Raw genomic sequence first — 27,365 nt, 5'->3', positions numbered from 1 at the left:
TTCATACAAAAATAAATTACAAAAGAAAAACAAAATAGTTTTTTAGCTTGCTTACTGGTTGTATGGCGATTTTCTTGAAAGCTGCTTTGGAACAATATTCATTATAAAAACTTATTTACAAATAAATTTGATTTTAAAATGTTTCTCTTATATAACCCAAATCTATTGGGTGGAAAATAACAAAATGCTGTAATACTTAAAAATCCCCCTGTAGTCAATAATTTTATCCCTTAAAACTCATCTTTGATCACCAAAAAGACATATTTAAAAGTTTTTTCCTGTGAAAAAAATTTCTTCATGCCTAATGTAACTCTACACCCTTGCCTCATTTAATATATGCTGATCAATGAATATGCAAATTAGCCCCGCCTCCACTCGTCCACGCCAGCTCAGAGATCCACTCGGTCAACTTACTGAGGTAAAGCTGCACAATGGTATCACTATCTACAACATCGGACACATAACGGTAATTAATATGATTAGTCTTTTGCTTGACTACATTATCAAACAGCTAATAATGTGTCGTTAATGTTACACAAACCATGTTCCCGTTCACCATGTCAGAGCAACTGCCTTCTAACAATCAGTATCCTTACAAACGCTTTGAACAACTAAAGCCTGCCGGCATGTTGATGTGATTGGTTACAAGGTAGTTTGTGATGTCACAAACACCAGCGTTTTCATATTTGGAGGTTCTTGGTATTTCCAATATTGCTAAGAGTGTCGACTAATGTTTCAGCAGTGTTGAAGGAACTCAGCCGCAGCCAGAGAGCTTCAGAGCTTGTTCCTTTTCATGTCATGTTATTAGATTAGTGAACAGAAACTGATTTATGTGGCATGTCAATTTAGCCGCAGGTTTGTTTATTATCCATTGCTGGGTCAGGTTTAAGTGAATTTGTGTGTGTGACAGTGTGTTTGTAGAGACAAAGGCTGAACGGACAGCCCAAATGTGCACAAATATGACACCTGATACGTTTCGGCCGTGCACCCTGGGAGAATGATTGATCGTACAAGACCACAAAACATTCTCTGGCTTTGTTGCAGCTTTATTGTGCCTTGTAGCAACACATACCATCTCACACACACACATATACCAGCTTGAATATACATCCTTGGGGACACGCGCTTGCGTTCAGTCTTTGCATGGACAAATGTGTAATACCGCCACCTTCTGGGCATTTAAAGGTCACTGCATTTTACTTTTGGTTGTTTAATTTCACACATCAAGCTTGTGTATGAAAACGTCACATAAATAATCCAATAAAGTAGCTTACCTTTAGGTTTTGATTAGGCATACATTTCCCCCTTAAAAGAAGTGGTACCTTGGTAGAAGACAGTAATACCATGGTACAGTGGTACTGAATAAATCATGTAACATGTTATTTACAAGGTATTCCAAGGTACTTACAATAATATAATGGTATTATTGTAGTACGTGTTAAAAAAGCATGATATTAGCATTGTATCATCTCAAAAAGAACCATACCAGCAAACATTGGTCCGACGGCAACGACGTGTCCCTGGCCAAAAATAGTCGCGGCATAAAGCGGTAAAAATATATAACACAGAACAACATCCTAAAAATGCATTCAGATACGTTTGTACATGTCTACACTTCTCTGGGGTTCCATGTATAATTGTTACCTTGACTTTTAGCTACGTGTAGTTCAGTATTAATTAATAAGATAACGTCTAAGACGTCCGTTCAAATTTCATTTTGGAACTATTTTTCAACCATAACAGGACGTGTCGGAGGGACGTCATTAAACGTCAGAATATTTGCTGGGATAGTACTTTTTTGGTAATTGATAACATTGTGGATTGTTTTGGACTTCATTCATGCTGAAGAGTGAAAGTATAGGCTTCATTCATCACTTAAAGTATAGGCTAACACAAAACTAGATTTATACACTTTCTGAAAGAAAAATGTGAATCTGCTTGTCCATGCTAACAATGCTAATGCGCTGATTTGCAGTTGCTAAATGGTCCTGAGCCTTTTTTAGTATGTTGCTATGTGTTTAATAGCCTCTTCTGGGTGGTTTCTACGTAGATACTGGCTATTTTTAACTTAGAAAATAGCCTACTCAAGTCCTCTTAACAAGCTGCAAAATTTAAGGTATTCATGTCTGTAGCATGTGATTAAGTTATTGAATGTGGCTGAAATCATGTACTCTCTGAGTAGGTATAATTCTTTTAAATAAGTAATTACTTTGCAACTTTTAAAAAAGTATGTTCTATATAGTATGAATGTGTGTAATCTGAACATACTACATTTTTCATGTTGTCATTGTCATGTGGCCTATTAGTGTTCGCTAACATTCACAAATCCTCTCTTGCGGCCTCATTGGACACTCATTGCGCACTTCACAATCTTATCGGAAGTAATAGGTTATCCAGGTAGTTTTTACCTACTGTTTTATAAATACAGACATACTGCCTACTGTATAGTAGGGAAGAATGCATATTTGGATCCAGCCATTGTCTTGAGATGCTAATGTTTGTAGTCAAGTTGGGGATGGTTCAGATAATTAGGTTTGCTGCGTCTAAATAATTACAGGTTGTGTACTACACTGAGGAAACAACTAGAAAACACTACAATAAAATCAACTGGAGTCGTTAATTAGTCACTAATCACATCTCAAATCACTATGCTGCTGTTTCTCAACAGACCTGCCTTCCTCAGCTGAAATCTGATTGGTTCTCAGTGTTGTTGTTCAGCCTGGCTTTTCTTTGAATACATTTTCTAGTGGCTTGAAAAGGAAATTAATGTTTGATGTTTATATAGTATTGTGTATTCTGTCCATGGTGTAGTTCCCTTATTAGGTCTTTCATGCTGTCCAAAAAAAGAAAAGAATTTGATATTAATTGCTCTTGGGTTCAGTCCAGTTTTGAATCTGTGCAGCATGTTATAGCCCAGTGTCAGCCTGCAGGGAGACAGTTAAGTGCCTTACATTTTATAAAGTTGTAATCTGTGACCAAATTAAAGGCTTTTCCTCATAACACTGCACATGCACTTTTACCTCTGAATGATGAGAATGATCATTCATAATCCTCTCTAGGTGCAATTGGACATCTAAAACAGTTTCACTGGATCAAAAAGTTAAAATGTATTTAAATGCTATAATCGCTTATCTTGTTGCTGAAACTACAAAGGCTATGCTCAGAGAACAGCCGTTCAGTTTGTAGCTAGTCCTAAATAGAGAATTAGCATTTTCATGCCAAGGGGTGCATCTTAATCAGCTCCCTAGTTCAGTACTCAAGGCACTTATCAGGGAGTCGGTCATTTTAAGGGCTGTCTCGATTGCAAAATCCTTCCAGTGCACTGAAACCTTCGCTCCCAAAAATGTCCCTCAGTGCACCATGAAATCCAGGGAGCATCGATGCTCACTATGTTCCCTTAACACAAGTTCTGAAGCGCGAAACATAAAACGTGAAATAATGACGCAAAGACGAACGGCAGCATGCTCGAATTTCCCACGGAAACCCACCATTACCAATCTTATTAGAAAACATTATTACAAGCTTACTGTTGTGAATCGGGCTAAGGTAAGGAGATATTTTTGAACACTGGCTGGTTATGTACTTGCTCAAAAATTGATTTTGGACCATTTTTAACCAAAAAAAGTTACGGACTGCAGCTTTAACGTCTAATGTCAAAGTTTGTTTTTACGTTTATTCTCATTGAAAGCAGACTCGCCGACATCTTGGAAGTTACGTCAAATGACGCGTCTTGCTGAGGTCGATGTACCCCGAGTTCACACACTGAATGTCTGACTTTGAGTGGCGTTCCAGACGTTATTCCTAGAAGGAGGTGGGAAAAATCCAAATTCCGATCTGTCTGGAATGCAGCATTACTCTGCCTTTAAAAGCTCTGTGTTTTCAGTCATTCTTTGCGAAGTCTTGCTAGCGTCACACTGCTTTTCTGAGCGCTCTCTCGTTTCCCTTGGTTCATGGTCGTGAGCTCCTGCCCTTTTCCCTGGATTTCCCTCTTTCCCAGTGTCTTGAACTCTGTCATTGTTTGTAATCTTTGCCTTGGTTTTGACCCTCTGCCTGTTACATGGATTATGATTGCGCTAATAAAACTGCATTTGGATCTTCAATCAGTGTTTCAGAGAAGTTTGTGACAGAGGACGTTTATCATGTCGCCGGAAATAGTCATCAGTGTGTCCCAATATGTAGTGAGCCCTGGGTCCTTACTGTCCTTACCAGTGCCTGAATTCATGTCCTTACCGTCCTTACCAGTCCCTGAATTCATGTACATGATATACTGATTCACGACCTAGGAAGCTGATTGAGACGGACCCATGGTTTCCCTCAGGATTTTCCTACTGGGTTTTAGAATGTCTCTTTAATGTGTATAATAAGGTCTGTGATTAACTCGAAGAGACAAACATGAATTTTGAAGCCACTGCGTTTAAAAAAAAAAAAAAGTATCCGTTTACATGCTTGACAAATCAGACAACCATTATATGCTAGTTCTTATACTGTAGCAACGTTAGCAACTTGCACTTATAAAGAAAAACAGCAGCTTTTCAAAAATTCACATTTGAAATACAGTATGACTGTGTGTAATTACATAATATCGATCACAGACCTTATTTTACATGTAAATCAATACAATTGAGGGATTCCTGCGTGGAGGAAAGGGGACGATGAAGGAGGGAAGAAAAGATGGATGAGAAGGGTGAAGACGACGACAGCAGCTGTAAGTATGGGGTGGTCAGGGCCACAGAGCAGCAGTGATTACGGCAGATGTATTTCTGCAGATGTCTTTATTCCTGCTGCTTTTGACTCGCTCCACACGCTCAGAAAGACTGATTGAAAGCAGTGGTCTGGACAGACTCTCGCTGGGTTGTGCGGGTAATGGCTGCCTGTGACCCATCATCACCTAACTGCTCCTCACACCACAGACACAAACTAAAACACTGTGCACAAAAGAACCAGGCATGTTTTAGACATGCTAACATGATACTGTACACTTACATGGTACAGTACTGTGGTGATACCATAGTACAGGGATGGAATCAGATGGTAATGCAGAGTAAAAATGGTAACTCTAAGTATAATATGAAATAATAATAAATATATGTTTTAATAATACATATATGTTTTGGCTATAGTAATACTATGATTTTTGGACATCTATGGTAAAATCATGATTTTTGCAAGTATTACCATAGTAATACAATGCTGTTTTTCGATATACACTGTAGCTTGGACATGTGTCACAGTAATACCATGGTTTTCCATTTACCATAATACCATGTTTCTTTGCATATGCACCATAGTAACATCATTTTTGGACATACATATCACAATAATACCCTATTTTCGGATATTCACTGTGGTAATATCATGTTATTTGCATATGCACCATGGTCATACAATTTTTCAGATAGTAATATCATATTTTGGGTATAATATCATACTTTTCACAGGAGCAATGGAAGAAGGAGGCCTGGTCTGATGAATCATGTTTTCTTTTACATCACGTGGATGGCCGGGTACGTGTGCGTCGCTTACCTGGGGAACACATGGCACCAGGATGCACTATGGGAAGAAGGCAAGCCGGCAGAGGCAGTGTAATGCTTTGGGCAATGTTCTGCTGGGAAACCTTGGGTCCTGCCATCCATGTGGATGTAACTTTGACACGTACCACCTACCTAAGCATTGTTGCAGACCATGTACACCCTTTCATGGAAACGGTATTCCCTGATGGCTGTGGCCTCTTTCAGCAGGATAATGCGCCCTGCCACAAAGCAAAAAAGGTTCAGGAATGGTTTGAGGAGCACAACAATGAGTTGGCCTCCAAATTCCCCAGATCTCAATCCAATCGAGCATCTGTGGGATGTGCTGAACAAACAAGTCCAATCCATGGAGGCCCCACTTCGCAACTTACAGGACTTAAAGGATCTGCTGCTAACATCTTGGTGCCAGATACCACAGCACACGTTCAGGGGTCCAGTGGAGTTCATGTCTCGACAGGTCAGGGCTGTTTTGACAGCAAAAGGGGGACCAACACAATATTAGGAAGGTAGTCGTAATGTTATGCCTGATCGGTATATATATATTTTTTATATCTACCATGGTAATACAACAGTAGGCCTATACTTAAATGACATGTACTACCATGCCATTGTATTCTGGAAAAGCACTTTGGAATACCATCTAAATACCATGGTACATTAATTTCGGTACAGTATCAATGTAGGGGTATTATCATCTGATACCACTGATGTACCACGGTACTGCTACAGTATTTCATATGAGAATCATTAAATTTAACTAAACACACACTCTGACTGACAGCAGAAAGAATGTTATTTTGGCAGGGGTTCAATAACATTTTCCCACTAAGAGTCATAAAATCTGATTAGAGTTAAAACAGCCGGTCCATCCCCCCGCCTCACCAGCTGTCCCGCTGAACATGGGGTGTCTGTCATCTGTGAGTTTGAATGAAAAAGATGGCAGGATGGAGAAATGGATGGAGGAAAGGTCACAGAGGAGGAATGGACAATCAGAGGGATGAGGTTGGTGAAGGAAAGTAGGAGGAAAGGCCAGACAGAGATACAGGCTGGGCACACTTGACCTTTACCACCCACATGTATCAGTGGCAGAGATGGGGCGCTGGTGCGGTTATACCCATCTCCCCCCCTCAGAGAGAAGGACTTTCACTCTAACCACTTCAATTAACCTTGATTCCTCTCTTAACGATGAGGTCACAGGGTCTTGCTTTCTACTGTACATTAAATTGTGTCCCTAGGAGGGACGAACCCCAACCTGTCACAGCATGTGAGTGATGGATAAGCCCCTCTTTCTTTATCTTTTACCATACATTCACTTTATTTTATCTTACATATATATTGAATATAAGAATTTTTTTTAAAAAAATATTAATATTATTTGTATTTCATATATACAGGTGCTGGTCATATAATTAGAATATCGTGAAAAAGTTCATTTTTTTATTGTAAATTATTTTAAAAAATGAAACTTTCATATATTCTAGATTCCCTACATGTAAAGTAAAACATTTCAAAAGTTTTTTTTTTTAAATTTGTTGATTAGAGCGTACAGCTCATGAAAGTCCAAAATCCAGTATCTCAAAATATTAGAATATTTACATTTGAGTTTCATTATATGACCATCCCTACAGTATAAATTCTGGGTATCTTTTGTTCTTTGAAACCACACTAATGGGGAAGACTGCTGACTTGGCAATGGTCCAGGAGACAATCATTGACACCCTCCACAAAGAGAGTAAGTCACAGAAGGTCATTGCTGAATGGGGTGGCTGTTTACAGAGTGTATATCAAAGCATATTAAATGCAAAGTTGACTGGAAGGAAGAAATTGGGTAGGCAAAGGTGCACAAGCAACAGGGATGACCGCAAGCTTGAGAATACTGTCAAGTAAAGCCAATTCAAACACTTGGGAGAGCTTCACAATGAGTAGAATGAAGCCGGAGTCAGCGCATCAAGAGTCACCACACTCAGACATTTTCAGGAAAAGGACTACCAAGCCACTTCTGAACCAGAGACAACGTCAGAAGCATCTTACCTGGGCTAAGGAGAAAATGAACTGGACAGTGAACAGTGGTCAAAAGTCCTCTTTTCAGATAAAAGTAAATTTTGCATTTCATGTTGAAATCATGGTCCCAGAGTCTGAAGGAAGACTGGAGAGGCACAGAATCCAAGCTGCTTGAAGTCTAGTGTGAAGTTTCTGAAGTCAATAATGATTTGGGGGGGCCGTGACGTCTGCTGGTGTTGGTCCATTCTGTTTTATCAAGTGCAAAGTCAATGCAGCCATCTTCCAGGAGATTTTGGAGCACTTTATGTTTCCATCTGTTGACAAGCTTTATGGAGATGCTGATTTCCTTTTCCAGCAGGACTTTAGCACCTGCCCACAGTGCAAAAACCACTTCCAAGTGGTTTGCTGAGCATGATATTACTGTGCTTTATTGGCCAGCCAATATGCCTGACCTGAATCTATGGGATATTTTCAAGAGAAAGATGAGAAACAGTCGATCCAACAATATACAGATGATCTGAAGGCTCAATAGTGCCTCAGCAGTGCCACAGGCTGATCACTTCCATGCCACACTTCACTGATGCAGTAATTTGTGCTAGGAGCAAGTCATTTGCTGTAATATGTCCTGCTGATCAAGTATTGAGTGCACAAAAGAACATACTTTAAAGAACTTGAACTTTTCTGTTTTGCAAATCCATTTTTTGATTGATCTTAGGAAATATTCTAATATTTTGAAATACTGGATTTTGGACTTTCATGAGCTGTACGCTCTAATCATCAAAATTTAAAAAAAAAACTTTTGAAATGTTTTACTTTACATGTAGGGAATCTAGAATATATGAAAGTTTCATTTTTAAAAATAATTTATAATAAAAAAATGAACTTTTTGATGATATTCTAATTATATGACCAGCACCTGTATATATTTATATATATGTTTTTAATATTTTAATAAAACTTTAAGATGTAATGTATAAGAAGACATAAAAATAATGCATGCTATAATAAAGTATAAATAATGTATAATATAATTATAATATAATTTATAACATGGTTAAAAACTATATAAAAATATTTTTAATGTTATGAGAAATATTCTAAAAAGTACACTATAAATACAATATTTAGTAGTACAGTATTTCATACCAAACCGCCAAATAATACCTTTACTGATAGTTGGGGCAGGGAATCGGTATCAGAAAGAATCGGTATCAATGTTCTGGGACTTGAGAGAGTCAATAAATTAGACATGACAGGAATTACTAGGAATCTTTATCTTGATTACTAAACTATATCCAAATGAGCCTTAAAGGATTAGTTCACTTTCATATAAAATTTTCCTGCTAATTTACTCACCCCCATGTCATCCAAGATGTTCATGTCTTTCTTTCTTCAGTCGAAAAAATTAAGGTTTTTGAGGAAAACATTCCAGGATTATTCTCCTCATAGTGGACTTCAATGGCCTCCAAACAGTTGAAGGTCAAAATTACAGTTTCAGTGCAGCTTCAAAGGGCTTTAAACGATACCAGACGAGGAATAAGGGTCTTATCTAGCGAAATGATCAGTCATAAAAACAAATGATCGCCTTCCAAGTGCTTCCGCCAAAACCGTACTTTCGTATTCTTCAAAAAGCTTACGCTGTATGTCCTACACCTTCCCTATTCTACTTACGGAACGAACACAGCGGCAGTTACATTTTTCCTGTAAGTAGAACAGGGAAGGCGTATACAGCATATACATATACATATACAGTTGTATTTTTTTCGAAAATGACCAATCGTTTCGCTAGATAAGACCCTTATTCCTCGTCTGGTTTCGTTTAAAGCACTCTTCTATCATGTGTTCAGAAACTTCAGCCTACCGGAAGACATTGTCTCAGACAGAGGCCCACAATTCATCTCAAGGGTATGAAAGTTTTTTCACCAGCTCCTAGGCATGTCAGTGGGCCTGTCCTCCGGTTATCATCCACAATTCAATGGACAAACAGAGTGGAAAATACAGGAGATTGGCTGCTTCCTGAGGTCATATTGCCACAGGGCCGTGTACGCACAAAACTCCCTTCGACAATCCACCAGCGGTTTCACACTGTTCCAGTGCTCAGTTTCAACTGCCCCTGTTTCCCTGGTCAGGAGAGCCTTCAGAAGATCTAGCTGTAGACCACTGGTTCAAGAAGTGTGAGAGGTTCTGGGACTCAGCTCATATCCATCTGCAGAGGGCACAAGGAGGAGGCACCCCAATATACCACCCGGGACAAAAGGTCTCCCAACCAAGGACATTCGCCTCTGACTACCCTGCCGCAAGCTGAGTCACAGATACATTGGACCATTTACCATCGCAAGTCAGATAAATGATGTCACCTACTGGCTCAACTTACCTCCACAATACCATATTTCACCTACCTTCCATGTATCCCTTCTCATACCTCACTTACGTTCCTGAGTTGTGTTCTGTTGAAGAAACACCATTAAAGTCTTGTGTTGATTCCATCCTCATGTCTGCCTTCATCTTTTGTGACACCTTGCTGCCATGTAATGATAATTATATGATTTTTTCTTTGTAGAAAAGAAGAGTTTTATCACTGGAAGAAGTGTGCACAACCAGAGGATTGAGTGTCTTTGGCAGGACAACTTGTGTGTAGTCACTTCAAATTATTTTTTTTACTGCATTCCAGTACCTAAAAGAAATTGGCACCCTGGATATTCAAATTAAAATTCATGTTATTTGCCTACATTACGTGATGCTGCCTCGGACCAACATGCACCTGGATCTGCTCTGGAGAACATGGGATCAACACCCTCTCTCCTCTGAGGGGAGCCGTTCTGGACAGCAGCTGTGGTGGATAGGAGGCAAGCTTCTAACAACAGATTCCCAAAATAATCCAGTGAGTAGCCTGACACTGTTTTGTTCAGCATAACCTCAAAAAACAGAAAATAACCCCTTGAAACCCACCCCCCTTTTGAGCCCAAAACAGGAACATGACATGCTTGAACTCAAATGGCTGTCACAATAAACAAACTAGTCTGCCCCAAAAGGCCTTTCCCATTTCTTATATTTTTGGTCCTATTTGGATGCCATAGTATAGTGTGTCATATGTAGACAACAACCGATGCCGTGTCTGCGATGCTTCATGGCGTCACAACAGAGGCTGCATCCGAAAACTTAGAAATGCTTCCTTCGGAAGATGCATTCCAAGGTAGGAAGGAATCAAGGCATATATCCTAATCAGCTTCACTTCCTGTCTCAGCCTTCATCTGATTGATTTTTGAAGGCAGCATATGTAGATGTAGCCTATCCTTGATATCCCACAATCCTGTGCGTTCCATTCGGTGACAGTTGAGCTAGAAAAGTAGTCTGACCGTTTCTGGTCAGTTTGTGTTAAAAATGTTTGTTAAAAATGACAATTATGGAACAAAACGTTTTTGTTTTGTTTTTTCTTCGTCTTCTTCTTCTTCAAAAAAAAAAAAAAACTCCTTGCAACATAAAAATATAACCATAAAAACATTTCTAAGAACGTTATTATTTGGTTCTCAAAAAACTATGTTCAGGAAAGGCTCTGTGTTTGCTGGGCAGTAATTAATTAATACTTAGTCTCTGTTGTGCTGGCCTTTTCTATCGGTAATTGTCATTTTCACACAGAAATATGAGTAGGCCTAATTTATTCCCTCACAGGGCACACAAATTAAGACAAAGGGCAACAATTAAGGTTGATAATCAAACCTTGTTTTCATTACACCTCATTTCAAGCCTAGGACTACTGATTTCATAACTGATTGGAAAAAGATGTTTGATAAGGGCATAAACCCCTGGGGGATATTTGCTTTCCCCGTGGAGCCATAATAGCTGATGACATGAAGATTACAGTACACCACGCTGACTTATCATGTGGAGCCTGATAATCTTATATCAACGTCTAATTGGGGTTAATTACGCTTTAAAGTAACCTCCCTGGATGCATGAGGAGATTAGCCGCTGTGAGCTTTGCGCGTTAGAAACTACGAGAGTAGAGAAGGAAAAGTTTACCTTACTTGAGGGAGAGATGAGGAAAGTTGAAACAGAAGAAAAAGCACAGATGAAAAAAAGGCCGCCGGGATATAGTGTCACATGGAACGACAACATTTAATGATAAATGTCGGTGCGTGTAGCGCCTGTGTGGTCCAATGTAGTTTGGAGATCGAAATGAGACTTGCCGAAAGCTGTGATCTGATTATTTGCTTCAACGAAGTCCGTGACTGTTGTGTTGCCATCGGCCGAGAAGAGTCTCAAAACTCTGTGCAATAACCACACTGTGGTAGATCGCCCTGAAGACACGAGCGAGCTTCATGATGGATTGAGAGTAAACAGTGGGGAAATAAATGAATTCTTTTCTCTTGAGTTAGCAGAGCAAATGTAATGGTTAAACTGGTTGTCTACACTTCTTTATATGGCAAAGCTGATCAGGGTTAAAAATGTACAGAACAATTTTCTTTAAACTTTTAACTGATTTGATTTTTTATTTTGTATTTCTACTTGCCCCTTACCTATTTAGTAAAAAACTCTTCGAATTTTCATAAATTTGTATCATATTATTTGATCTCCAGCTGGGATCTTCTAAGATACAATGGGTTAAACTGAAATTCTAAAGAAAAAATAGTGAAAACTAAAACGGTAATTTATCCAGAAAGATCTTGGTTTTATTTGAACCCTTTAGGAAGAGCAAAATACATTAGCATTCCTTAAGGGTGTTTTTTTTTTTTTTTTTTTTTTCCCATTATGCAATGCAACTTGTCATGACCTGTCACACTAAAATAGGAGAACGTGACTTTACCAAGTACAACATGTTCTTTGGATTAACACCTTTGTTGATCCTGGAACAACTTTTCAATCAATCAATCAAGATTTGAGGGACAAGTTTACAGTTTATGTCAAGTTTAGCCTTACAACCAGTGCTTCTACATCAGTGTTATTCACCTATCATTTCCCTCTGATTTTAGGAATAACTTATGGGTAGGGTTAGGTTTAGGTGTAGGGATAGAACTAAATTTTCAGACAGGAATGTTGTTCCAGGATCAAGAAATTTTGTTGATCAGAACATGTCTTACTTGGCAAAATCACGGTGACCGCAGGGTAAATAACTCTAATATTAGGCCTAGCTGAACACGTGGTTATTTTGTAATTGAAATATTATTTAGGGCTACTGTATGACTAAACTTTAAACTCTAAAACTGAAGAACCCTCATCATGACATTTATGAATAAACTACATACAAATTCTGGATAAAAAAGGCTTTACTTGCCACAAGATGGCGCAGTTTCATTACAAAACATATTAAAAACGGCACCGAAGGGCCTATTCTTTTTACCACTTAATCAGCCTGTGTTTTTTTTATAGGTTAACCAGCTCAGCTAACCTATTGACCTATTTAGGCAGCGTTTTTGGTAATAGCCTACAAATTTAGTCTAAAACTGATGGTTAACTGTAGGCCAATCGTGTAGGCTATAAAATAATTAGGCCTATAAAAACATATTTTGTATTCCGGTCTGCTATTTTTACAGTAGCCTACTGCTACAACTGTCGACCAACGATAATACTGTTCCTTTGCATCCTTTTCCTTGGGCCGTTTCTGTTGTTGAAATCTACATGCCAGTTCACCATGACACAGCACATTCACACTGCATTCCTCTGACAGTGATGCAGATCATTCTTGAAGTACAATGTGTATTAATTATATGTTATGCTTATGCCAGATGTATTTTCATTGTATAAGTTTGGCTTTGTTTGTGTATATCTTGCAATTTCTGACTTGTGATGCAGCCTGAATCAGAAGAACTGAGCCTGGTTTCTCCCAAGGTTTTTTCTCCATTTCTGTCACAGATGGATTTTGGGTTCCTTGCCACGGTTGCCTCTGGCTTGCTTAGTTGGGGACACTTACCATATTCAATATTCTTAATATTTCAACAATATTATTGATTTGACTGCACTGAGACTATTGGATGAGAACTGAACTGAGCTGGATGATGACATCCCTGTTTTCTACTGAGCTGTTTTATAACTGAATTGAACTCATTTCATAATTGATGATCTTTACACAGTTACTGAACGGAACTGAGTCAACACTGAACTGATTTCAACTGAATAATGACTGTTGTCTGTTTAGAGCTGCTTTATGGCAGAATTCAACTCTGTTTGCATCACTGAATCGTTATTTTCCTGTTTATCACTGTAAAGCTGCTTTGAAACAATCTGTATTGTATAAAGCCCTATATAAATAAAGGTGACTTGACTTACTAATTATCAACGCTCCTTTAATAAATGAGAGGAAAACAATGAATTAAAATAATACCATTACAATTTACTTAATAGATTTTTTTTTGTTATTATTTAGCATTCATTAACATTACATATTTTACCTATTCAATCTATTTGATCTATATTTAATAAAGATATAAGATTTAAGATGTATTTAATCTGCCTATTATTTGTATTTAAGAGCAATTTTATTTACGCAAATGAGATTTATGGCTTCAGTAGCCTGCAATATAATATAATGTGAAAAAAAAAAAACTTGAAGCTACAATCAAAAACATATTAATGTAAACCAGACAAGTAATTATTATTTTGTAAAAAAAAATAAACCCATACAATTAAAGGTGCAGTGTGTACATTTTAGCGGCATCTAGTGGTGAGGTTGCGAATTTCAATATAGAGAAGCTATGGTGGCCAACACAGGACAAAGATGTTGTCGTCTTTACACGACACCGTTTTCAACTAAAAACGGAAAACTTATGTATTTTGGCCGTTCATTTACACGACAACGACGTTTAGGTGGCCTGAAAACGCAAACTTTTGAAAACAGGTTTCAAAGTGCAAGTTTTTGAAAAAAATACCCTTATCATCTCCGTGTAAACTGCAAAAATGCGAATCTGTGAAAACGGTGACAGCATGCACATGCGTATTACGTGTTTAGTCTATCCACATTATTTGTCAATGCGGAATTAAGGTACTTCTGTCAACGTGCGAGACTTCCGATTTATTAGCCGCTATAGGGAAATAATCAGAAGAATATCAAAGTTCAGTAAACTATAAAAATAAGGTGGATATGCATGGCGCGAGTGCTCTGTATAAGAATACATATGCGTAGGCGCGTAGTCTTTCTTTACAAAGTGACATCGCCAACTACTTGTCTGGCATGCGTAATACAGTGTTTTTAGCCATTTTCGCTGATCCGTGTGAACGGGATAGTTTTTATAACGCTGTCATCTGTACAAAGAAAAAACTTTTCCGTTTTTACTACATCGCTGTCGTGTTAACGTACCCTGAGACAGCAAAAAGTAGCCAGTCAAGCAAATGCGCTCTGTACAGCAGTGTGTCCGTTTAGGGCTACTGTAGAAACATGCCGGCGCAAAATGGCGACTTAACATGTAAGGGGACCCGCGGTGTATGCAGATAGAAATGGCTCATTCTAAGGGGAATAAAAACATAACGGTTCATTATGTAAGGTCTTTATACACCACTGAAAACATAGTTATGCATATTATATTACATTTCTGTCAATAGATGCTCCTAAAAATTACACATTGCATCTTTGATCCTACATATTTGTATTATCATGATTACAAATAAATAAATAATGAAATAAGAGTAGGCTACTTGCACTGAACATTACAGTACTTCAATATGTTTTGTGGGCCACAATTTTGTGACAATAAAACATGTAGTAGGTTAAGAAACGCATACTAGTGTAATGAAACCGTCGCACGTGAACCGCTGAGCCACATCCGCTTCCATTACGCTTCCCCAGATGGACGTGACTTCCACCACGAGACACGAAAACACGCCCATCTGATTCATATGCAAATAACGTAACTGTAGCCTGAAGGCGTTCCGCGCTTTATAACCCGCGCAGTCTCTTCCTCACAGCACCAGAGCGGAATAACTTCACTGCCCAGTCTACTCTGCGTTTCACTGTAAAATAACAGCATCTACAGGTAAGACACACGCTATCACTAGTTAGTAATATAAAACACTTTAGATAAAAGAAAGGTATAGTCTTGAAGCGCAGAATATGCGGTGTTGGTTATAATGTATATAGTTATATATATGGCATTCTTCTAATATCATTAGGATGTATATTTACTGTAGCACGCAGAGATGTGATGTTGAAAGCAACGTTTGCTCTTGCAGTCTGGCCGATGATGTTACGTAATCGACGTTGCAGTTGACAAATGAACCTGCATTTTCAATATTTGTGAATTCAAATACGACCTGTTGCGGCTTGTTTTCAAATAAAGCTTATGATCTACTTATACAGTGACATTTACAAGCATTTTAATGTATAGTGGAGCATATGACTGAATTTTGTTATAGATGATGGTCTGTCTGTCATTCAGCTTTGTGAGTCATTGGAGCCTACGTGCTTCAAGAAATCCTCAAAATGAACACATAAGAGATGCACTGCACTTCTTGCTTCCCTAAATGCAAAGGATTCTGGTACTTGTGGTTTTAAGGGTGCATTTAGGGACGTCCGGATGCTTTAGTACATAAAAGTCCCGATTTACTCAGTTTGTGCGCGAGATGAGTCAATATTTCATTCAACTCGTGTAGAATTTCCCCATTTATGGTCTCGATATGATTCGCCCATTTTGCGTCAACTTGACACCGGCCTCTACCGGGAAAAAAAGATTTTAAAGTACTGTATGAAAGTGATGAGACTCTACTGAGAACCCAGCAAACATTAAAGTAACGTTTAATGACCGTTGAAAATACGTCCCTCCAACATGTCCAGTCATTGTCGAAAAATAGTTCCAAAATAGCAGTTATGAATGTATCTGAATGTATTTTTAGGAAATGTTCTGTGTTACATATTTTTACCGATTTATGCCGTCCTACCAAGACTATTGTGGCCAGGGACACGATGTTGCCCTCGGACCAATGTTTGCTGGGAATCATCATTAGGAATAATTTGAAGGGCATATTACGGTGATGACATTTCCTTTGTGTATTACGGTAATGAAATAGATTTTAAAAGGCTTTATAAGACATTTTCTTTACATAATACCAACTGTAACTCTGAAAATGTTCTAATTTGTCCGTGAGATGAGTCAATATTTCATTTAGTTTGTGTAGAATTTACCCATTTATGGTCTCGATTTGATCGCCCATTTTGCGTCAATTTAACACCGGCCACTACCAGGAAAACGATTTTTTTAAAGTACTGTATTAAAGTGATGAGACTCTACTGAGAATCGTCATGTGATAATTTGAAGTAAAACATCTGGACACATTACGGTAATGACATTTTTTGTGTATTACGGTAATGAAATATGGTTAAAAAGGCTTTATAAGATGTTTTCTTTATATAATAACAACTGTAACTCTGAAAATGTTCTAATTTGCTCAATTTGTGCACAAGATGAGTCAATATTTCATTCAGTCTGTGTAGAATTTCCCCATTTATGGTCTCGACATGATTCGCCCATTTTGCGTCAACTTAACACCGGCCTCTACTGGGAAAACGATTTTAAAGTACTGTATGAAAGTGATGAGACTCTACTGAGAATCGTCATTGGGAATAATTTGAAGTAAAACATCTGGACACATTACGGTAATTACATTTTTTGTGTATTACGGTAATGAAATATGGTTAAAAAGGCTTTATAAGATGTTTTCTTTATATAATAACAACTGTAACTCTGAAAATGTTCTAATTTGCTCAATTTGTGCACAAGATGAGTCAATATTTCATTCAGTTTGTGTAGAATTTCCCCATTTATGGTCTCGACATGATTCGCCCATTTTGCGTCAACTTAACACCGGCCTCTACTGGGAAAACGATTTTAAAGTACTGTATTAAAGTGATGAGACTCTACTGAGAATCGTCATTGAGAATAATTTGGGGAACATCTGGGCACATTACGGTAATGACATTTCCTTTGTGTATTACAGTAATGAAATAGGATTAAAAAGGCTTCATAAAACGTTTTGTTTACATAAAACCAACTGTAACTCTGAAAATGTTCTTCTTTATTGTAAATAAATAAATGCTAATTTACTCCACTCATCAGTGCGTGTTCTACAAAACCTCTCGATGACAGGCATAATTCATTAAAATGTTTAGTTTTTTTAGTGATGTCTGTAGACATTTATCCACAGATCAGACATTATAAATCTCTGAAGAGCTTGTGTTTGGACTGCATATGTTGTATGACGTGTTTAAATCACGAGGAAGGGGCTCTTAAGGTGATTTGCTCATCCACTTTGCAGTAAAACTGCAGATCCCTTCTTCTACGTGCCTCTGTGCACACAACACTGCAGAGGCTGGACGTGGGGGGATGAAAATAGCATTTTGCTCTTTTATACACTTTACCTTTTCCATTACTACACTTGACAGGAAGATAAAATGGCTTCTCAGACCTGTCTTGGGGATCCCCCACCCTTTCACATTTTGAATGTGACAATGAGAGAGACCCCAGGACGGGTTTGAGAAGCACTGCCTTCAGTCAGTGCAGTTGTTTTAAAATGACACCTTTTATTAGAAGCAATTCAGGTTCACATTACCCATAGTTTCCCATAGAGCATTGATCCTAAAAGCTAATGAATGATTCATTTAAAGACAGAGTGACTCATGAGATTCTGTCCCCTGTAGCTAAAGATGGCCTCTACAAAGGAGAAACTCATTGCTCACGTGAGTAAGGAGCAGCCCGCCGGGCCCACGAACAAGGTGACTGTGGTCGGTGTGGGAATGGTTGGAATGGCTGCCGCCATCAGCATCCTCCTCAAGGTCAGTGAGGTCACTGCACTGGATAAACACTCATCACGAGATGAAGAACACATTACTATTATATAACGGACAACATTTATGCTTGGCCATTTAAAAGGTTTAATATAAGATTGAAAGTAATTTATTTTAGAAATAATTTGTTTAAAAAATAAATTGAGTAAAATTGAAATGTTTAAATAACAAATTTGTTTTAAAATAATTTTGAGAAATTAATCATTTAAAATAAATTTAGTTAACAAGGACCTTTTTAATGATCTAAATGACTAATTTATTTTAAAATAAACTAAGGGTTTTGAATCTGCCTCACAACATTTCCCATTATGGTTCCCTCATCATTTCCTGTCATCTCTTTGCTGTTCCTGTAAAGAAAAGTGTTGAGGACGGAAAAAGTCTCTGATTTCTCTGATATGACTATATTAAACTCATATCACTTATATCAAAATCTTTAATAAAAGTTTGTTTTATGAGGTACACAATTATGTGCCAGCAATTTTAACAAATTTGGACTGTTTGTGCTGGTCCAAAATAAATCAAATGCCATGTTGTACCCACTTTTTCTGTTTCCTATAGCATGTGAACAAAACAAAACAAAACAAAACAAAACAAAACTATGGAATGAAAATGTCACACTGATTCCCATATCTTCCTTGAACCATCAGGAGTGTGCTCATGTTTTTTTCCTCATGAATTGGGGGTAAAGCTGCTATGGCTCAAGTAAATAACACTGTCTTTGAAAGCTTTCCTGACCTTTGAACGTAGAGCGATTTCTGAATGAGAAGGAAGGCCTTGAACCTCCGCCAAGATTAAACATGATCCCCTTATCTGGAGACTTAGTAGACTTTAAGAGTCTGCACTCTTCAGCTCTCTTTATTTTTCCATTGGTGTAAAATGCAGTTGCTGAACCTTCAGTAGCAACAATCTTTAAATATTAGAAAAAGTAGTGGAACATAAATCAAACAGGTTCAGACTCATGAGCTTAAGTATTAAAATGAATCCCTAATCTCAACATTTACCAATGTCTAAGCAGCCATTAAAGGTGTCTAGGCGTGTTTATCTCAGTTCATGTGTTTGCGCAGGATCTGACTGATGAACTCGCCCTGGTGGATGTGATGGAAGATAAGCTGAAAGGAGAGGCTATGGACCTGCAGCATGGAAGCCTCTTTCTCAAGACCCACAAGATAGTGGCGGATAAAGGTCAGATTTCATAATCTACCGTTAAATGAAAATGTGAGGGGGAATTTATGATTGATGATAAGGAGCAGACGGTGCGATTGGTGCTGATAACGTACGAATGAGATGACCTAGATTCTAAATTATTATACAATTTATGTAAAAATAGAAGTAAAATATTAAAATTCAAAGCAGCATTCAAGGGGCTGCAGTTTATTTCAGTTAAAATGTTTCAAAAAGCAAAGATGATTTTTATTAATTAACAAAAGTGATGAATAACTTCCCATTCTGCTTTAACCTAGAGCAGGGGTTCCCAACCACATTCTTGGAGCCCCTCAACACTGCGCATTTTACATGTCTCTTGTCTTAATTTTTTCCCACAATTGCGAGTTTACATCTCGCAATTCTGACTTATTTTCTCAGAACTACATGATATAAAGTCGCGATTGCGAGTTATAAAGTCAGAATTACGTGATATAAAGTCACAGTTGCGAGTTATAAAGTCAGAATTGCATAATATAAAGTCACAGTTGCGAGTTATAAAGTCAGAATTACGTGATATAAAGTCACAGTTGCGAGTTATAAAGTCAGAATTGCGATATAAAGTCACAATTGCGTGTTATAAAGTCAGAATTGCGATATAAAGTCACAATTGCGTGTTATAAAGTCAGAATTGCGATATAAAGTCACAATTGCATGTTATAAAGTCAAAATTGATATAAACTCGCAGTTTTGAAAAAAAAAGTCAGTCTTTTTTCCTCAGAATTGGACTTTATAATTTGCAATTGCAAGTTTATATCTCACAATTCTGAGAAAAGAAGTCAGAATTGCAAGATATAAACTCACAATTGCGAGAAAAGTCAGAATTGCGAGGAAAAAAAAGTCAGAAATGCAAAATATAAACCCACAATAGTGAAGAAAAAGTCAGAATTGTGAGTTTATATCTTGCAATTTTGAGATAAAAAGTCGTAATTATCTTTAAAAAACTTTTATTCTGTGGTGAAAACAAGCTTCCATACTATAGGCAATGGCCAAATAGTACATACTTTCTGTGCCTGTGTGAGAGAAAATAACTCTCCATACCAGCAGGTGGCAGTAGTCTGTACAAGGGAAATGAACCGAAGATGAAAAATGATAAGAGTCTTCTTTGTGTGTCCTCTTGACTTCGTAGTTTGCTTGCTTTCATCACTTCGGGGTTTTTTTTTCGTACACTAGTTCGCTAAGCTAAATCGGGGGTGCGTTTCCCAAAAGTATCGTAAAGCCAACTATGTTTGCAATTTCTGCTGAGCTCTGTTGGTAATGACCGAACTTGTGACCATAGTTGCTTTTGGGAAATGCACCCCGGAGTGATCTCTCTCACCGACAGGCTCCGCCACCAATTCAACATGCTCAATCATCCGAAAAGCCTCCACCGGCAGTCCTAGTAGTGCCGACAGTGTGAAACACACAGAAAAAATAAGACTGACAGATTCTCAACAACTTTGGCTCACTTTGCATTGGCTGACTGTCAGCTTGGTGTGTCACAGCCTTAACAGAAAGACGTTTATTAACACGAGAAATGATTTTGAAGCCAATCTACTATAAATGCCTATTCACACCAAGAACAAAGTAAAAAAATGCAGATGAAAGAGCAAGAAAAGAAGCACTCCGGATTCTGGGAAAAAATAGCAAAAAAAAAAAAAAAATGCTGGTCCCTGGTCCTGGCATGCAAATCTCATTGTTCAGTGATTTCCAAATGAAGAAAGAAAAAAAATGTGTTAACTCATTATGGACGTACAAAATTTCATTTTTCGTCTCTGCATTTCCCAAAAGCATTATAAGCATAATTTGATCGTAACAAGAGACCATTGGTGCCAGTGCTTTCTACCATCTACTTAAAGGGTTAGTTCACCCAAAAATGAAATGTTACGCTGCATGTTTGAGCTTCCTCAAGAACCAATGAGGTTCATTCTCGTGTTACGCAGCATGTTTGAGCTTCCTCAAGAACCAATGAGGTTCATTCTCGTGTTACGCAGCATGTTTGAGCTTCCTCAAGAACCAATGAGGTTCATTCTCGTGTTACGCAGCATGTTTGAGCTTCCTCAAGAACCAATGAGGTTCATTCTCGTGTTACGCAGCACGTTTGAGCTTCCGGAAGAACCAATGAGGTTCATTCTCGTGTTACGCAGCACGTTTGAGCTTCCGCAAGAACCAGTGAGGTTCATTCTCGTGTGTTACGCAGCACGTTTGAGCTTCCGCAAGAACCAATGAGGTTCATTCTCCTGTGTTACGCAGCACATTTGAGCTTCCGCAAGAACCAATGAGGTTCATTCTCCTGTGTTACGCAGCACGTTTGAGCTTCCGGAAGAACCAATGAGGTTCATTCTCGTGTTACGCAGCACGTTTGAGCTTCCGCAAGAACCAGTGAGGTTCATTCTCGTGTGTTACGCAGCACGTTTGAGCTTCCGCAAGAACCAATGAGGTTCATTCTCCTGTGTTACGCAGCACGTTTGAGCTTCCGGAAGAACCAATGAGGTTCATTCTCGTGTTACGCAGCACGTTTGAGCTTCCTCAAGAACCAATGAGGTTCATTCTCCTGTGTTACGCAGCACGTTTGAGCTTCCGCAAGAACCAGTGAGGTTCATTCTCGTGTGTTACGCAGCACGTTTGAGCTTCCGCAAGAACCAATGAGGTTCATTCTCCTGTGTTACGCAGCACGTTTGAGCTTCCGCAAGAACCAATGAGGTTCATTCTCCTGTGTTACGCAGCACGTTTGAGCTTCCGCAAGAACCAATAAGGTTCATTCTCGTGTTACGCAGCACGTTTGAGCTTCCGGAAGAACCAATGAGGTTCATTCTCCTGTTACGCAGCACGTTTGAGCTTCCGCAAGAACCAATGAGGTTCATTCTCGTGTTACGCAGCATGTTTGAGCTTCCGGAGGAACCAATGAGGTTCATCCTCTGTGTTACGCAGCATGTTTGAGCTTCCTCAAGAGGTTTGTTCTTGTGCACCAAGCAGGTTCAGTTAAGCTTTTGTTTATGTTCGCTAAGAAATGTTTATATGTGAATAAAAGCTTAAATGAAATCTTTTCATCATTTAAAGCAATTGAATCTCTTCAGAAAATTTGGACTAAACCACTCAGTTCATATGGATTAGTTTTGTGATCTCTTTATGAACTTTTTGAAACATAAAAGTGTCAGTTGTGTAGCTGTCTGTGGAAGGTGAATAATTAATGACAGAATTTTCATTTTTGGGTAAATTATCCCTTTAAGCTTTATCCCTTTAAGCCTGAATAGGCTTTGAGAGAATGTTTGAGAGAAATAGAGAAAACGGTGCATTTCTCTCAAAGCGTGAGATCATTCCAAAATTGATAATTTCATGTGATTTACAGACTACAGTGTGACGGCAAACTCCAAATTGGTGGTTGTGACTGCTGGAGCTCGTCAGCAGGAGGGTGAGAGCCGCCTGAACCTCGTCCAGAGGAACGTCAACATCTTCAAGTTCATCATCCCCAACATCATTAAGTACAGCCCCAACTGCATCCTTCTGGTGGTCTCAAACCCAGGTATGTCATTTCACAATGACTGTCGATTGAGACCAGAACCACATTGAATGTCCTTTGCGTTCAATGATTGTAGTCGATGGCGTGTAGCCTCAGAAAACGTAAACCAATGTTCTTTTCTCTTCAGTTGACATCTTAACCTACGTAGCTTGGAAGCTGAGCGGTTTGCCCAGGAACCGTGTGATCGGCAGCGGCACAAACCTGGACTCTGCTCGTTTCCGTTACCTCATGGGAGAGAAGTTGGGCATTCACTCATCTAGCTGCCATGGTTGGGTAATCGGAGAACATGGAGACTCGAGCGGTGAGGACAGTAAAGAGCACAATGAATACAACTCATCTTCTTCAGAAAATCTAAACACCCTCTTTCTCTTTTAGTTCCTGTGTGGAGTGGAGTGAATGTGGCTGGCGTGTCCCTTCAGAGTCTGAACCCTGACATGGGTACAGCTAAAGACAAGGAGGACTGGAAGAGCGTCCACAAGATGGTGGTTGACAGGTAAGCCAACTAGACATCCATACAGTGGTTTAGTACTTGCACTAATAATCGTCCCAGAAGGACACAGAAAGGTTTTAGAGAGAGAGGCCGAGTGTTAAGAGTCGTCTCTGTTTGTTTGTATATGATCTGTAATAAATGTATACTATATGTCGCCATTAGAAAGCCTATAAATCAAGTCTAGCATAAATGTGTTTAGTCTGAACTCGTGGTTGTTTATCTGTGTTTAACATAAATTTGGTTTGCTTTGGCAGTGCATATGAGGTTATTAAGCTGAAGGGTTACACTTCCTGGGCTATTGGTATGTCTGTAGCTGACCTGTGTGAGAGCATCTTGAAGAACCTACACAAGTGTCATCCAGTTTCTACTTTGGTCAAGGTGAGATTCTCATGTTTGGTTCTGGGTGACTAGCTGTCTTCATTAACCAAATATTAATAAACTCTGTCCCAAAACCACTGTCTAATGACAATATAGGCAACTACCTTCTAAGGCAGCATCCTGGTGAAGTTCAGTTTCACTAACATTTTACAGTTGGTTCCAATAGATTTTACGTTAGCATGTTGCTAAGCTAACAATCTTACGTACTGATCTGAACAACTCTTCATGGACAGCAAATCCCACAAGTGCCACAGATAGCTCAACATGTGCACAAAAGACTTTACTAACGTTTGCATTTGTGAGTACATGGAACTGTTTTATCTTCCCTTGCATTATTACTGAATATACTTAAATTTACTGTTCCTATGTCATAACCCGGATAGGGGTAAGATGTTGGGGGTAACGCATTACAAGTAACTAGGGTCGTCAAAAGTACCGACTTCAGTACCAAGTCGGTACTGAAATTCTAAAAATGTGACGATACCAGCATTTCCCCCTAGCATTTTGAGCGCTGTTGAGTGGGTTCTTAAACACCTCTGATTGGCCATTGTGTTCATGCGCTCAACAGATGTCTGTGATTGGCTACATCTTTGACGCTTTTCACCATGAGCTTACACAGATACACATGGGAGCGTTTGAAAGCAGCCGTAATGTATTACATTTAAAAGTAACTTTCTCCAACACTGGTCATTAGCTTAGCAACATGCTAACCTCAAACTCTGTTGGAAACCATTGCCGGTTGAGTTTTCAAACCACTCGAGTTTCCTTGCTGAAAAGTTCTATTGCACTTTCTGAGTTAATGTTTATTATAATCGCCATTTTCCATCGACTGTCTACCATTTTGGACAAAATGTTTCTCAAGAGTTTGTTGTATTGCATTCTGTATTTTAATTATCTCCGAAAGGTACATGCCATGCTGCTTAATATTAGGTCAATAATTTTGTTTGGAACAGCCTATCTAAAAATGTTGGCTAGGTGCCAAGCTTGGAACAAAGCTATAAAATACATCATACCTGCAAACTAGTCGCTTTTCGGCGAAATTCGCCGTTTTGAATCAAAATATATCATTTATGTGAATCGTGTAGATCCGAAGAGTTTTTTTTTTCGGTGTGGGGGGTGTCAGGGTGAGTTTGCAGGCACAATAAATCGAAAATGGGCTACTTTCCCATAGACTGGAGTGAGACCATAGACGTCTCTCGAGCTGTCGTGATCTTTTTTGGCGCTCTGTGGGGTGACTGACACATCGCTGTAGCGCTTCAGTTCAGAGGTAGAGCGCACATGAACGGATCATCTCTTCTGCTTTACAACACGAAATAAACATAAATGAATAGTATGAATGATTACCGAAGGTATGTTGAAAGATACTGTACAACTTACTGAAATCCGTATCATGTAATATGTAACGTTAATCGATCAATCATTGTTTCAACCGCGGAAAAGCGCCAATAAAATAGCTTGTAAAAATGTCACATTTACCGTCGTAACATTTACCTCAGAAAAGCCGTTCAATGTCAAAAACTCGTTAGTCAGCTACAAACATGAACTTAGAGAGGAGCATTTTGATATATATCCACTGTGACTATAGGCCATATTCATGTACTTAACATGTGCTTCAATACTGAACGTATAAAACCGTTTTACGACGGTTACCATTTAAATGTTTAGGCCGATATTAAAAACGAATAGAAACATAGTATTAAAAACGAGTAGAAACATAATTATGTCTTTAAAAATGTATTATAATGTTAATATAAAAACTTCTTTGTGTAATTTAAATGTAAGTACAAATCAATTAATTTTTAACCTTTAATATTATAATGATGTACCAGCTGTGGTTCCCTGTATAGTTTACAGAAATAGTTGAGAGATATTTTTATTCTTTGAGGAAATTTGCCATGTACTGTACCTGATAGGCCCCAAATTAATCATTATTGAATTGAAGGTGATCAAATTGAAATCAAATCGTAAGCTTCTGAATCAAAATAGAATCCATTTGTGAAATTTGTGTCAATGCCCAGCCCTAGTGTCAATAAATGTTTTTTCCATTTATTTTCTTGATCAAATCACGAAAATATTCTCCTTGGGGGCGATGCCCCCAGACCCCCCAGAACTATTTTCTTTGTAAACATTTCACCTTTTTCACCACTTTGGAGTTTGCAGGTATGATACATACAGAGCACCATTATTTGACATTTGTTGTGTATTTACAGGGAATGCATGGTGTGAACGACGAGGTCTTCCTCAGCGTGCCTTGCATCCTGGGTAACACCGGCTTGACAGATGTTGTCCAGATGACCCTCAAGCCAGACGAGGAGAAACAGCTGGTGAAGAGCGCCGAGACCCTGTGGGGCGTTCAGAAGGAGCTGACCCTGTGAACCGCCGTTTCCTCCAAAATGTAGCCAGTGTCACAATTTTCAAACCTCACTACCTATCTGTCTCCTGACCTCATAATCCTTACTGCCTGTACCCATTAGATATCTCCAGTCTCAGGCCTTTAGATTGTACCACTGCTTGTTTTATTGGTTTTAGCTGCAGAGGAGAAATCGTTAAGTCCTGTTGCCTTTACAGAGATCATCACCCTTTGTAAAAGTTTGTGTGCGTACTATTGTATTTTTAAGAAAAAAGCACTTGTGAGCAAGATGATGTGCAATTCGAGTCAATTTTATTCCGTTCTAAGGTCAGCTAGCATTCCGTACTTACGTCCTGTGTCACGCTATTGATAATTTCACCAAGACCAACACGTAAAATCAGAGCTTTACAAAATTTCAGTGTTACGAAATATCATTGTGTGTTTACAAAACAATTCAAAAATCAGATCATTATACAAACCTGTTAATGCATTGAGGTCCATTGACTAACAAGAAAGCAAAAAAAAAGCAAATATAATTAGTCAATGACTTTGTGTGGCTTTGAACTGGAAGTCAAACACAAGTGCACTGATTGTCTACCAGAAAAAGCACTTTTACATTATATAGGAATATATATATATATATATATATATATATACACACATGGGTATAAAACCTTTTACAATGGCTAAATTTGTTGTCTAATGTTAAGCAGAATTTATTTTAAATTATGGTATAACAAAATCATATTGAGGTGTTAAAAAGTTTGTTTAGACTGCTTGTAATTGGTGTAAGTGTACACCTTGTGTATCAGCTGGAAACAAAATGCTGTTGTCATTGTATTTTTATTTTTGTTAGTGTTGGTCCACAAGAACAACGACGCACTAGTGGTAATACCAAAGTCTCTTTCAATATATATAGTCTCTGGTAATACACATCGACGGTTATAGCTGTTACTTGAAGCGTGTGATTGTACAATTGAGACACGGTCCGTAATTAAATAAACATTGTGACTAACTACAAAAACTGCTTTTCTGTCTCTTTGTTCTGTGTTTGTTCTCTATGCTAAATAGACATAATAGGTGTACAGAAACAAACGACCTAGTTATACCTCAAGGTCAAAATACAAGTTAGTACAGTGGCACCTGCCAAA

General features: G+C 38.4%; 1 protein-coding gene and 1 long non-coding RNA gene across 3 annotated transcripts; both read left to right on the top strand.

Moving 5' to 3' along the window:
- The first annotated feature begins 15,335 nt into the window (after positions 1-15,335).
- On the top strand, positions 15,336-27,238 carry ldha (lactate dehydrogenase A4). The gene is made up of 8 exons (XM_051883411.1): positions 15,336-15,493; positions 18,151-18,285; positions 19,362-19,479; positions 22,826-22,999; positions 23,124-23,297; positions 23,372-23,489; positions 23,741-23,864; positions 26,075-27,238. The coding sequence occupies exons 2-8, from the start codon at positions 18,157-18,159 to the stop codon at positions 26,237-26,239; spliced, it is 1,002 nt and encodes a 333-aa protein (XP_051739371.1). The 5' UTR covers positions 15,336-15,493; positions 18,151-18,156; the 3' UTR covers positions 26,240-27,238.
- LOC127506702 (uncharacterized) lies at positions 19,486-22,819 on the top strand. Of its 2 annotated transcripts, none has more exons than XR_007928107.1 (3): positions 19,486-21,863; positions 21,917-21,969; positions 22,021-22,819. It is a non-coding gene; the product is annotated as an uncharacterized LOC127506702 (long non-coding RNA). The 2 variants fall into 2 exon arrangements; XR_007928108.1 differs by having other exon boundaries at positions 19,486-21,969; positions 22,021-22,073; positions 22,127-22,819.
- Positions 27,239-27,365: the final 127 nt, after the last annotated feature.

This window comes from Ctenopharyngodon idella, chromosome 24 (assembly GCF_019924925.1).
Source record: "Ctenopharyngodon idella isolate HZGC_01 chromosome 24, HZGC01, whole genome shotgun sequence".
Taxonomy (NCBI): domain Eukaryota; kingdom Metazoa; phylum Chordata; class Actinopteri; order Cypriniformes; family Xenocyprididae; genus Ctenopharyngodon; species Ctenopharyngodon idella.
This window is presented reverse-complemented; position numbering and strand designations above follow the sequence as displayed.

Bases quoted from the DNA above. Each gene is read 5' to 3' on its own strand.
- ldha (XM_051883411.1), top strand. From the start codon at position 18,157: ATGGCCTCTACAAAGGAGAAACTCATTGCTCACGTGAGTAAGGAGCAG. The intron at 18,286-19,361 runs GTCAGTGAGGTC...GTGTTTGCGCAG, and splicing joins CCATCAGCATCCTCCTCAAG to GATCTGACTGATGAACTCGC. The intron at 23,298-23,371 runs GTGAGGACAGTA...TTTCTCTTTTAG, and splicing joins AGAACATGGAGACTCGAGCG to TTCCTGTGTGGAGTGGAGTG.